This window comes from Narcine bancroftii, chromosome 14 (assembly GCF_036971445.1).
Source record: "Narcine bancroftii isolate sNarBan1 chromosome 14, sNarBan1.hap1, whole genome shotgun sequence".
Classification (NCBI taxonomy): Eukaryota; Metazoa; Chordata; class Chondrichthyes; order Torpediniformes; family Narcinidae; genus Narcine; species Narcine bancroftii.
This window is the reverse complement of record NC_091482.1, coordinates 60,152,079-60,165,262: the sequence shown is the minus strand read 5'-3', so window position 1 is coordinate 60,165,262 and position 13,184 is coordinate 60,152,079. Positions and strand designations below refer to the sequence as shown.

General features: G+C 38.5%; 1 protein-coding gene across 4 annotated transcripts in view; it reads right to left on the bottom strand.

Moving 5' to 3' along the window:
* Nucleotides 1–2,274: 2,274 nt before the first annotated feature.
* Nucleotides 2,275–13,184, bottom strand: part of clpxa (caseinolytic mitochondrial matrix peptidase chaperone subunit Xa) — a 47,561-nt gene continuing 36,651 nt past the window's right edge. For all 4 annotated transcript variants that reach the window (XM_069910625.1, XM_069910627.1, XM_069910626.1 and 1 more), the window contains 5 exons: nt 11,654–11,818; nt 9,809–10,108; nt 9,221–9,313; nt 6,674–6,780; nt 2,275–4,596 (listed from right to left, as the gene is read on the bottom strand). In XM_069910625.1, the coding sequence (XP_069766726.1) occupies nt 4,506–4,596; nt 6,674–6,780; nt 9,221–9,313; nt 9,809–10,108; nt 11,654–11,818 (756 nt within the window). In that variant the 3' untranslated portion in view covers nt 2,275–4,505. The remainder of the gene's footprint in view (nt 4,597–6,673; nt 6,781–9,220; nt 9,314–9,808; nt 10,109–11,653; nt 11,819–13,184) is intronic.

The following is a 13,184-nucleotide window of genomic DNA, read 5'->3' as shown; positions in this document are numbered from 1 at the left end:
GCGGGGGGGGGCGGGGGGGGGGGTGGTGGTGTGTGGATCAGAGGCTCAGAATTTGTAGCTTATTGACCAGCCCCAAGGGAAAAATGGTATTGAAGGCCAAGCTGTAGTCCATGAAGAGCAGTCGTATGTATGAATTGCTGTTTTCAAGGTGATCCAGAGCTGAGTGGAGAGCCAGCGATATCACATCTGCTGCAGAGTGATTGTGACAATAGGCGAATTGGTCCAGATCTTTACTTGGGTACGTGTTAATTCTGGTCATGACCAACCTCTCAAGAGCATTTTATCACAGTAGAAGTTAGTGCTACTGGGTGATAGTCATTGAGACAGCTCACTCTACTCTTCTTGGGTACCGGGATGATTGACACCTTGTTTGAGGCAGCTGGGAACCTCTGACTGCAGCAAAGAGAGGTTAAAAATATCTGTGAACACTCCAGTTAGTTGGTTGGCACAGATTTTCTGTACCCTGCCAGGATGAGCTTGAGGTGAAATGGTGCGAGAACAACTTGAATCTCAAAACAAAGGAGATGATTGTGGGCTTCAGGGTGAAGGAAAATAGTTCTCCACTACACATCAATGGTTCCATGGTGGAGAACACAAAGTTCCTTGATGAGCATATAAAAGATGACCTACTCTTCCTCATTTATCAGAAAGGCATAGTAGCGCCTGCACTTGCTAAGGAGGCCAAGGCATTTTGCCCCCATCTTGACAAATTTTTACTGGAACACAATCTAGTATCCTCTCTGGCTGAACCATTGTGTGGTATGGTAGTTGCAAATCATCAGACCACAAGTCAATACAATGAATCATCAAAATGGTGGAGGGTTTCCATTTCTCCAGTTGACAGTTACCAGGAGTGTTGCTTAAAAAGGACTCAAAGAATCATAGAAGACCCTTTCCATCCACCACACAGTATCTTTAACTCACTATCTCCAATGAGAAGGTTCGGGAGCATCAAAATCAGGACTACCAGGCTGGGAAATAGCTTCTTCCCACAGGCTGTGATATTGATGACCAAGTAAATCACCCCAAAATATTTATATTTTAAGTCCATCTTTCTGTGACAATGTACTGTATACCATAGCCCAGAGAAATGCTGTTTCGTCGGGTTCAAGTCAGATAAACTTGAGTTAAGTAAATCTTAACATTTTAAAATACAAGTTACCACTTGGATTTCCAGCACTAGTGAAAAAATATTGGAGTTAAACAAGAAAATTTGCATGCACTAGTGTCAAGTGAATTGTAACTGGAGAAACTTAGCATCTAAAGTACAGGGCAGAGTTCTCAACCTTTTAGTTTCCACTCACACCTATGACATCCTATGCTATAGGTGCTCTGTGGTTAGTAAGGGATTCCTTAAGGTGGTATGCGAGTTAGGGGGGTGGGGGGGGAAGTTCAGGAACCACTGGTTTAGGGTAACCAACCTTTTGGCCTGAACCTGACAGCAGAAATAAGAAATCAGTGACATTTGCTGGACTAACAAAAAACATGTACTTTGCATGAATTTTCAAAGAATATAGGACCAAAACAATATGCTTTGCTTAAAAGTTCCATTGGTTTGCAAATGTCAGGAACAAGTTCTCGACTCCTCAGAGTCTAGGTAATTTATGATAAGCATGAAGGAAAAGCAATCTGACAATTTAATCACATTATAGGTGAGAGGCATCATCTTCCTGTGCATCTTTAGTAGCAAATTTGAGTTTTTGTTATTGGGTTATTTTCATTGCTATACTTTCTTTGCTGATCATTTATATCATCCAATAGGGTTTGAAATGAAGCAACATGTTCAGCAGAAGCTGTCGCGAAGCTAAATGAAACACTGAGCGGTGGCCAGTTTATTTAGTAACATGCGGAAAATGCAGTGTGTTATTGGCCAAGACCCTCTTTGGCTCTTTGCACAAGCCCTAAAGGCTCAAGACTTTTGCTTGAGGACTATCAGCATCCCTTCTTACTGTGAAACTTTCTCAGTGTTACAATTTGAGTCTTAAAGCCATGCCTACAAACTGAGAATTCCTACACTTGTGGAGTACAGTCTTTTCAATAACTTGCACTTTGAAGTGGTTCCTAACATTAACAATTACAAAATCCTACTTGAAGGAATCTTTGCATTTGTACAAGTGATAATTTTGCACCTCACCATTCAACTATTCAAACTGATAATACTGCTTTTTTAAAAAAAAACTAGCTACAAATAATATAAAAGAAACATGACCCAATTTATATAATCCAATCACAGAAATTCACAACCTTCTCCAAAGAAATGCAAATACCATCAAGTTTCATATCAATAAATTAATCCACTTTTAAACTTTTAATTACATGGCATATATTTAATTACATGGAAAACAACAGTTCAGAATCCATTTCAGAATAAAAATACTTGGCTCATTTTTCTCAAGTGATGTGGCTTTGGAGACCATCTCATCATAATTCTCCTAACACCTTTGTTGATACTGCATTTTCAATCAAATGTTATTTTCTTGAGTGATAACAGAATCATAGAAAATACACATCTATCTATCGACCTGAGCTTCCGCCTATTTATCAACAAACTAAACAAAGGAAGAAAATGGTCTTACCATCCAGGAGATTCTGGTTCTTTAAAGATGAGAGCCAGGCAACTTATGAATAGCAGAATGGATTGAACTCTCAACTGATTTGAAATATTTTTAAATGAATTGGGCAAAGATTAAATCTTTGTAATTAGCTTATTATTTCTAATAATGACCAGGTTGGTGGTCTAAAATGTTCAATGGGATGAGCATAGGTAGTAGTAAAATATGAAAGTCTGTTGACACTGTGCTGGAAGTAAAAACACAATGCTGGAGAAACTCAGCTGGTACTTTCTAGAGCAAGGATACATAATGTTTTGGGCTTGAAGCCCAAACTATTGGTTATGTAGCTTTATCTTTGCTATAGAAAGTACCCCGTTTGACCAGCTGAGTTTTTGCAGCGTTGTGTTTTTACTGAGCATAGCTAGTTAACATTCTATTCTGTACCATTCAATGAATAACACTGGGAAGGTAACTGATGGTTTCTATCCTCAGGTGGAGTCTCTGGAGATTTATGACTTCCTAAAGAAGAACAGACATTATGTTATCCCCAATTTAAAAAAAAAATAAAGACCAACTGACCTGCAGGATTTTATTCTGCATTTGTTTTTATTTAAGAAAAACACTGGCTTGACTCTAAGTTACTTGTTTAATCTTAGCCATCGTGCAGTAAAGCCACTGGATTTGTCTCCAGAGCCCCATAGTATCTATATAATGCATATCAGACATCAGGACTGACCAACTATGATATACTTCATCATCAAGCAACTTCTAGTCCATAGAAACCCACACATGAAAAATATTATTTGGCCAGGTATACAAGGACAGCTGAAAATATTTTTTATAACTCATGGAATGAAGGATTAAAAAAATTTTCTGGAGCCCAATTTGGATCACCGAGGCACAAATTTAAATATTTTGTACCCAAATTCTCTCAATGTAAAAAAATCTAAGATTTTTTCGTGATGCAATATTGTGTGTAGTTATAATTCTGGATGATACAAGCAACTGTATCATTAAAATATAGTTAACATCAAATTCCCTGCTTCTTATTTCAGTCTGTTTAAATCGCTCTAAGTGTGCCTGTTCATTAATAGCTCAAAGTGTCAAGGTCACAAATATTGCAATCTGGTAAGTGCTTAATTTGTACACTTTATTTATCCAACTGGAGATTTACAGTAATTCATCTTCAAATCCTTTACTGTTGCAATGAAGTGAATTTCTAAAGGATTAAAATCAATCCTGTCCCTCAGAAAAATATAGTACATGCTTTCTGCGCTTAATATCAAAGATCTCCAAAACAATGTTATGTATATTTAACACAAGTGAAACTGAGCCAAAATCACGACCAAACCATTCATTATGAATCAAGAATTGAAATGAAAATCCCCGCAATATGTTAATAAAACCTGTTTATTTTCATTATAATTAACTTTTGCTAGTCCCTTCTGCCTCAATCTGATTTCTACAGTTTGAATGCATATAGAAAATTCTACATGTTAAAAAGAAAGCAGATGTTTGTTATATGACTGCGGCACCTCTAGCACAAATGTCCAGATGAATTAGAGAAAATAACAGGATTTTCAACAAGTTCCTCTCACTGGATGAGGGTTGCACAGCTGGTTTCCTGAACATAGTTTTTTTTTTGTGTACTGTAGGGGAAGTTGTTAAAGATTGTAACATATATTGAACATTTCAAAATGTGTTTACAGTACAATTCAAAGATGTAATGTCCTCTGTACAAAGTTTTGTTATTTTACAATTACATGATCAGTTTTCAGGTCTGTTGGTATCATGCCAAGGGGAATGGAGACCCCTACCAAAAAAAACTATCATCTTCAAGCAGAAACTCTCCTGTGACAGCATCAGGTTAATACCTTAAAATTAATTAAAACTACTGTAGTTTCAATGTTGTAAGAGGCTCATCTTTGCACTTATTGTTGCATATTATAATGTTTAATTGTTAGCTGCATCTACTTGACGATGCCATCGATCATCCTCCACTCCAGAATCAAACTCCTCTTCAACATGCTCCTTAGGCGTGGCCCTAAATGAAAGAAAATATCTACTAAAATTTGGATATTCATGTACACAATGAGTTGCAGAGGGAGGAGACAAGGCAGCAAACACTGCTGCATGGTTTTAAAGCTGAAAGTACTTGTTATATATTATTGGAGTATTTAATAATAAAACAAAATAGTATCAAATAACAGAGTTTAACAAGAAAGTCTGCAGATGCCGCGATTGTAGTTCAATACACAAAAGTACTGGAGATAGCGTTACTTAAGTAGCAAAGAAACGTAACCAATGTTTCGGGCCTGAGCCCTGCTGAATTTCTCCAGCACTTTTGTATACAGGTAGTCCCCAACTTACGACAGTAATTGGGACTGATATCCAATGGTATGAAGGACAAATTTGCCCTTTGCTTGACTATTACTTGGAAACCAAAACTTGCATTATTTTAATTTACTTTTTTTAAAATAATTTTTTTATTTTTCACACTGTGAACCATATCAACCAAAATATGTACAAAATTTTCTCATTAAATTTATACAGTGGCATTTTCTCCCTTTTTTCCCCCCCTTTCCCTCCCTCCCCTCTTCCCACCCCCCTCCAAACCCATAAATTTTAATTTACTTCTGAAGAAGAAAGGGAACATTCCCTTCTCTTGACTTCTCCAAAAAAAAAATCTGGTTGTAATTGTAAAAAAATTAAGGAAAAATTACTGCATCAGTGTTTCAAAATGAAATTGGGAAGTCTTACCTTTGTGCTTCAGGGGAAAAGAAAAAGAAACAAAATATATTTTCACATTGCGAAGTATATTTATTGAATTAATTTGAAGAATATTTTGACTAGTAGGGGGGAAGAGACCCTCAAAAGAACTACAAAGATGAATGTAATGCCATCCCAAAGTTTTGAATTACAATTTGAGTTGCATATATTACTAATTAAATTATAGAAAGGTGAAAATAAGATCATTCTAGTTTTTTTCCCCAGAACTGATTAGGTGAGTAAAGATCACAGGGCATAATATAGTTTAACAAGAATTTTGCATTATTATTATTCAAGATACAATTTATTGTCATTATAATAAAACATTGACAATGTCATATTATATGAAATTGCTTTTGCCAGCTGTAAGGCAGTCAAATTTGCCATTGGCAGAAATTGCCTGAAGTGCCTTACAGTCAGAGAAAGAGTCCCCTCAGAATCACAGTGTGTCCATGGATTCACCTCCAGCCCTCGCAGTCACACAGAGTCCAGTCCAAACCATTGACAACCCGAGCTCCAGATCCGAACCTCCGACACAATCAGGAACCCCTCAGTGCCTCTGGCTCCCCCTCGCATCCCGTAGCATTTCTGCTACCTGGTACCCCTTCAACCAGTTTCAAGCCAGTGTCCAGCAGTCCCCAGCCCGATGCGATTCCCCCGACAGCAGTCTCCAGTAGCCCACAGCCTCCGTGGGTTCCTCACCTCAAGTCGCCTGCGGCCCGCTGCATGTGTGGGTCTTTCAGCCTCAGAGCCCCTCACTGGTCCGCTGCTGTCGTCACTGTCCTGTGGGTCACCTCCTCTGCTTCTCAGACGAGGGAGGGGGTTGTCTCCCTGTTTTCTGGTGCCCTGCATGAATCCTCCACTCCCCTGGAGTCTGCAACCCCTCGTGGCTGCTGCCGATCAGAGGCACCGGCATCTTGGGCGCAAACCCCACGGTTGCTGGATTTTAAATAAAACTATCGTCGGCTCCTTTAACGGGCTGTTTAAAGCCTGTGCGGAATTGACGGCAGTTGACTGGGTGGTTGGACCCTGCAGGAGCGCTGTGTCTCTACTCCTTGCTCTTCGTGGGTTTGTACCAGCAGCAGCATTTCCGTTACAACGGCTCCAGCGCTGCTGCTATTTTTGATCCTATCACCACCAGATCATTTTCTCTGTCATCCATTCTAGTTCTGTGGATGATCTATAAAGGCCAACAGTGCAAGCAGAAACTCCTACTAATCTCACAATTGATACACTCTTACTTCAGGGTACAAAAGCGCAGAACAAAGTGCAATCTTTACAGCCCCATGTCAAAGATTCTAATTTTTTCTGCTGTCACTTTCCCCTGACATAAATGTTCACTGTAAATTTACCGTATATATCCAGGCGGTTTCTTTCCATTGACTATGTCTTTATCCACTTCTACAGCTACAATGTCAGAATTTGGCACTTCAAACATTGGCTCTAGAAGCAACTTTTCCTGAAAATACATTAAAGAAAAAAGGAGTTTCAGTTTTACCTCAGCCACAAAACATATTAGAGATTTTCTGCACTAAGAAATGCTTGTTAGTCAGCAGTATTTAACTTGGAGGCAGGGTGCTTTAATGTTCCTTCTTTGCAAATCACACAATCTCTCTAGTTGGGCTGGACTGTGCTTATCTCTTGCTGGCGGTTTTTTAAATGAAGGAACATCCAGTCCATGCAGTCGAGTTCATTCTTTACTTCACACCCATGCATTTAAAAGTGGGACCCCGATGAGCTGGCCGTCAGATTTGATGCTTTTGACCTCCTGTTTTGTTTTAACATTTAATACCAGTTGACAGCAAATATTAGCAATGTAAAACATTTTAAAGTGTTCAAAACAGTGTGGGAAACATGAAGAGGAAAGAACAAACTTAACAGTCGTAATACTTGATGGATGAATAAACAGGGAACAGTTTTTTTTAAAAAATAAACATTTTATTAGCATTTCCTCTGTCATTTCCCTCTTCAGACTGTTTTTTTTTCTCTTTTCTTTTTAAATTTTTTATTTTTCACACCATAAATCACATTAGCCATGCTACACACTTTTTCTTTTTCACACATATACAGTAACAGGGAACAGTTGAAGGTAAGGAAACATTCATTGAGCACACAAATGGTAGAAAAATCCCATGCTAAGAGGAGATATGAAAAGAAAAAAAGCCAATAAAGCAATATAGAAAGTAAAGAGGAACACAAAACAAAACTAAAATATTGTGATGGGATAGAAGTAATAGTTGAAGATGGCAGAAATATTGAATCATTATTCTCATTTGGTATTTACCAGGAATATTCAACAGAATTAGTGAATATTTCACTGATTGATGTGAGAAGGAATTAAGCAAATTAAAAATGGAAACTGGAGATACATAAACATAAAGCTCAATCTGCATCCACACATTTTAAAAGAATACAGGGAAGATAAAGCAGAGCATTATTGCCCTGTAATTCACGAGGAAAGGATGTAGTCGTAGGAGATTGATGGATTGCTTAGACTATGCTTGGATTTAACAAGCAAGATGAAACTTGTTGCAGGAATTATAAACTGGTGATGGAAATGCTAATGGAATCCCTACAAAAGAGCACAAAACGTATTGAAACATTAAGTATAATAATGAATTGTTAGCAAGATGGGTGATCTAATGGAGGATTTTGAAATGTTGAAAGATTTGGACAGACTAAATCTGGAGAGCATTTTGGGGAAAGGGCATAAATCAAGACGATAACAAAAGTGATGAGACTATTGAATTGACGACCATACAGAATGGTTGCAGTGAAGAGTATATATACCTTAAAAGGCAAGCTGGATAAGAATGAAAAGAGAATAGAGTGACACAGACAGATTTAGGAGGTTGAGAAAACTTGCGGGAGCATAAATCTTCATTGTGTCTGCGCGAGAACTTGCTGCTGCATAGTATTATACGTGCCACGGAAAGCAGTTATTGGTCCAAATCTGGGCCCAAGATGGCAGCGCCTGTGTTCAGCAGCAGTCACTAGGGGTTGCAGACTCTGGGCAGCAGCAGACTGGTACAGGCCACCAGCAGCAGAGAGAACAACTACCCCTCCCCCAGTGAGATGGAGGAGACAACTCCAAGGATGGTGACCAGGAAGGGACTCTATGCCTGAAGCACACACACTGGCAGTGGGGTGCTGGTGACTTGAGGTCAAAGGACTCACACCATGTTGTTGGCTGCTGAAGACTGGTTCGTGAAAGCAGGTAATTAGAACTGGGATTGAAAAGGATAAGGAGAGCTTCAGAAGTGCGGAAGGCTTCCTCATCGTATCGGAGGTTTGGACCTGGGCTCAGGTCGCCGATGGTTTGAACTTGTGCAGCTGCTAAAGCACTGGAAGTGAATCCACGGACACTCGGTGACCGCTTCTCTTTCTCTGAATGCAAGGAGTGCTGGGCAATACTAATGGTGAATCTTTCCCTGCCGTATGGCAGGCTAAAGGCAGCTTTGTGTAATATTACATTTCTGTTTTATTATTACTTGACAATAATCTGATGACGAAACATACCTGATCCGATGACAAAACGTTTATTATTGGGACTTGAGCAGATATTCTAATTCAGTAGGTTTTAAACAGCACCCCCCCCCCCCCCCCCCACAATAAAAACCTACTCACGCATCTTAATAATAACTTAGTTCACTGGAATGTGGGCTGCTTTTGATGTAAAAGAGTGGTAATAGCAGCCCATTTCTTTTTTCAAATATCATATGATTCACCAGAGGTCCCCTCGTCGAAAACCTGTGCTCTGATCCAAGTCAACCATTTAAAAGGTGACGTTTTGTTAACCCTTCCTCTTGATCCCTCATAAATTAAGTTGTTAAAAATGCAATAGTAACCAAGCACAAGCATCAGGAGCTGTAAACTGGGAACTACTTGTAGAAACTTACCATGATTGACCTAAGACCTCGGGCACCAGTCTTCCTTTCCAGAGCGAGGCGGGCTATAGCTCTTAAGGCATCCTCAGATACATTAAGATCACACTAAACAGATGAATAAAAGTTGAAATATCAGTAACAGTGACAAATATTCACTTTACAAATTACTGCTTCTGAGAAAAATGGTTAGATTCAAATTGTGCACATAGAATTTTAAATGAGACAGCCTGAGAAAACTTCAAATTTTTGAAGAGAGATTGATATTCGTTTCAAGTCTTACAAATCTTTTTCTCTCTATCCTGAATATCTTTGGTATCACTCTGTATAATACATGTTCACTAAAGGCCCAAAGCATTACTAAAATGGATCAAAGCATTACTAAAATTGATCAACCATCACTAAAATTGAAAGATTATTTTTGTGCACCTTTATGAACTGGTTTTGGAAGGAAGCTATATAATTTCCTACATTTTATCTCCTATGCAACCATATACAGAATGTACATGAAAAATTACTAATATTTATTCATTGCCTCAAAACAAATCTCTTTGTTAGTTACAAAGAAAAGCCACTAAGAATGAGAAGATTGGTAGTTCAGACCTTATCCATACTAAATAAAGCCTGATATTGTGGGATGACAGCATTTCGAGGTTCTGTTAAAATCCGCACCAACGTGTCCTCATTTAAACTATGTAGAGGAACTATGACAGGTAGACGTCCTACAAACTCTGGTATCATTCCGAATTCGATCAGGTCCCGGGCTTCAACATGGCAAAGTAATCTGTCTTTTTCTTCCAGTTCCTGGACTGTATTGTTGTCACCACTCGTGTTTGCCAAATCTGCAGCTGCTGCTGCCCTTCTCCCCTTGCCAAGATTTGAGGGAGTGCCAAATCCTAGGTACTGCAAATAGTCAGAGAGGAGGAAGAGGAAGGATACAAACACAAAAACTGTTCAATGTATGCAATTTCTAAAAGAGCAAATCCAAAAACAAGTCTTATAATTCTGTCAATCACACGAAGGAGCAGAATATGTATTACTGTACAGAACAGGAAAAGGGCCTTCAGTGCACTAGTTTGAGCTGAACATTATGCCCAAGTTAAACTAATACTCTCCCACTTGCAGATAACACATTCATGTGTTATTTCTTATATGTATATTCTTGTGCCTTTTTATTGTATCTGCCTCCACCATTTCCACTGGCAGCTTCCACTTGCAGTGGTGGGGGGGGGGGAACTATCCATGTACAGATCCTTTAAACTTACCCCCCACCCCAACCCCCTTCACCTTGCATGTTTGCCAGTAGGTGAAATTTTTGCCCAGGGTGAATGATTCTGACCTTCTACCTCATCAAAGCCTCTGATAATTTTATACATTTCCATCAGGTCACACCCCTCAGCCTCCAGAGAAAAACAACTTCAGTCGGTTCTAACTCTCCCTGCAGCTCATACCTTTTAATCCAGGCAACATCCTGGTAAATCTCTCGTGAAACATTTCAAAAGCCTCCACACAATGGTTCACACAAATAAACTTAAAATAGTGAATATGTTAACAAATGGCTTTTCTATTTGCACCCAAAATAGTGACTTTAATTTTATTAAAATTATTTCTGACCTTTGTCATTGTCCATCATCAGTAATTAACAAATACACATGGAGGTTATAATGCAAGGTTAAGATCGGGTTCAGCAGCGATAAAGTTATAAACAGGCCAGTTCCTGAAGTTAATGGTCCATAATGGCTGCGTCACGGTCTGGTATGAGGACGCCAATACCCCTAAGCATAAAGCCTTACGAAAGGTAGTGGACACAGCCCAGGATATCACAGGTAAAACCCTCCCCTTCATCGAGAACGTCTGCAGGGAACGCTTTCATCGGAGAGCAGCAGCAATCATCAAGGATCCACTCCACCCAGCACATGCTCTGTTCTCACTGATATCATCAGTAAAGAGGTATCAATTCCACAAGACCTGCACCACCAGATTCAGGAACAGCTGCTACCCCTCCACCATCAGATTCCTCAATCAGGGGCTCATTTAAGGACTTTTCCTTTTGCCCTTTATTGATATTTTTCCCTCTCTACATTGCAGTTTGTTTATACTTTATTTGTTTACGTGTGTACATTGAGTACAGTTTTTTTGCATTGTCAATAAGTGGTAATTCTACCTCACCCTCAGGTAAAAGAGTCTCAGAGTTGGATGTGATGCCATGTATGTACTCTGACAATATATATGAAATCTGATTCATAGAGAAGGCCACATGGAAGAAATTAAAAACAAGCAGATTATGTACAGGAAAAACAGTCAGGGGTGAAACATAGTTTGATTTCTATGGGACTACAATCAACAGAACATAGAATTGAGTTTTTGTAGTCAATATTATATTGTCAGAATTAACTCTATTTTTGTTAAAACTAAAGTGCACAAAGAACACTTATGAGAAACATTTACCTTTTCATTCTTTCTCCTGCTGATAATTCTATCCAGACCATTAAAAGCACCAGATGCCACAAATAAAATATTAGTCGTATCCACCTGAACTGTTTCTCCCCGCAATTTTCTGGAATTTTTTTCTGGAACGTTTACAATTGTCCCCTCAAGTAGTTTCAGAAGCCCCTAAGTTAACGATAAAAGGAAATTAATCATTTTTTTAAAAAAAAAAGTACACACAACTATTTGAATCAGAAATTTCAGGAATACTTCTGATTGCTGCATTTCTATGGTGCCACTAACTTAAGGGAAGGTGTCATTATATAGTCAAACAACATCCAGCAACCTTTCTAAAAAAAGCAGAAGGAAGAGCTTCAGCCTTTGAATCTCCATTGGCTCTTTCAAAGAGTGACCTATCACCAATATTTGGCTATATCCCTGAAATTTCTTTATTTCCCTTATCCTCTTTTTTCCTTCAATATTTGATATTTACTGATGAATGTGCATTCACCAACTTACCTGGCATTACATGCAACACTTCTAATCACTCTTCAAAGTAATACCCCCTGGTTGTTAATTTTCAACCACTGGGAATAGTTTCACGTTATTGTCTATCTGAAATAGATTTTAAACTTAAAAAAAAATCTTAAAACTCTTCTTAGTTGATTTATTCCAAGGAGAATAAAACATTCTTGCCCTGATTATTAATGGATGGCACAGTTAGTGTAGTGGTTAGTACAACTCTGTTATATCACCAGCCATCGGGACCAGGGTTTGAGTCCCCTGCTGTCTGTAAGGACCTTGTAAGTTTAAGTTTTCCACGTCTCTGCGTGGATTTCTCCGGGTGCTCCGGTTTCCTCCCTTTGTTCAAAACGTACTGGGGGTGTTGTAGGTCAATTGGGTGTAATTAGGCAGCGGAAGTTCGTGGGCTGAAATTGTTAAATTTAAAAAAACACAAGCACAACCTGCTGTCCTCAATGTAACTTGGCTGAAGCTATTCCATGCTCTTGCAAACACTTCATGGCTCTTTTAAAAATGGATACAAGTAACCCAAGAACTGTCCACAAGTCCACTTCACCAAGTTAGATGCATCCATACTCTATAGAAAACCCGTATCATATAGCCTTATACTTGTTACAATTCTTTCAATTGAAGAATCATCCCATCATAATTACACATAATTAAACTAATGGAACATTCATTTATCTAGTCATTAATGAATACCCCTCCATAAATCTTCGTCCGCGAAGCCAAGCCAAAGAAAAAAGAATGAATACCATGAAACATTTTATTATAATTTTGAAATGGGTTTTAAAAATGTATGAGAGAACTTGTGTTGTTAGATTTACACATACAAAATGGAGGTGGAACAATTAGAGTTTCATTTCGGTCTACAGTTTTCAGATTTTGTACTTTAGGCCTCTAATTTACAAAACCTAGAATACTAATTTTATTTATTTTGTTAGCTTGACCTGACAACTTCAAATGCAGGTATGCAAATACTCTCAATTTTTTTCTTCTTACATTCTCATTATATTTGAACCCTTAACAC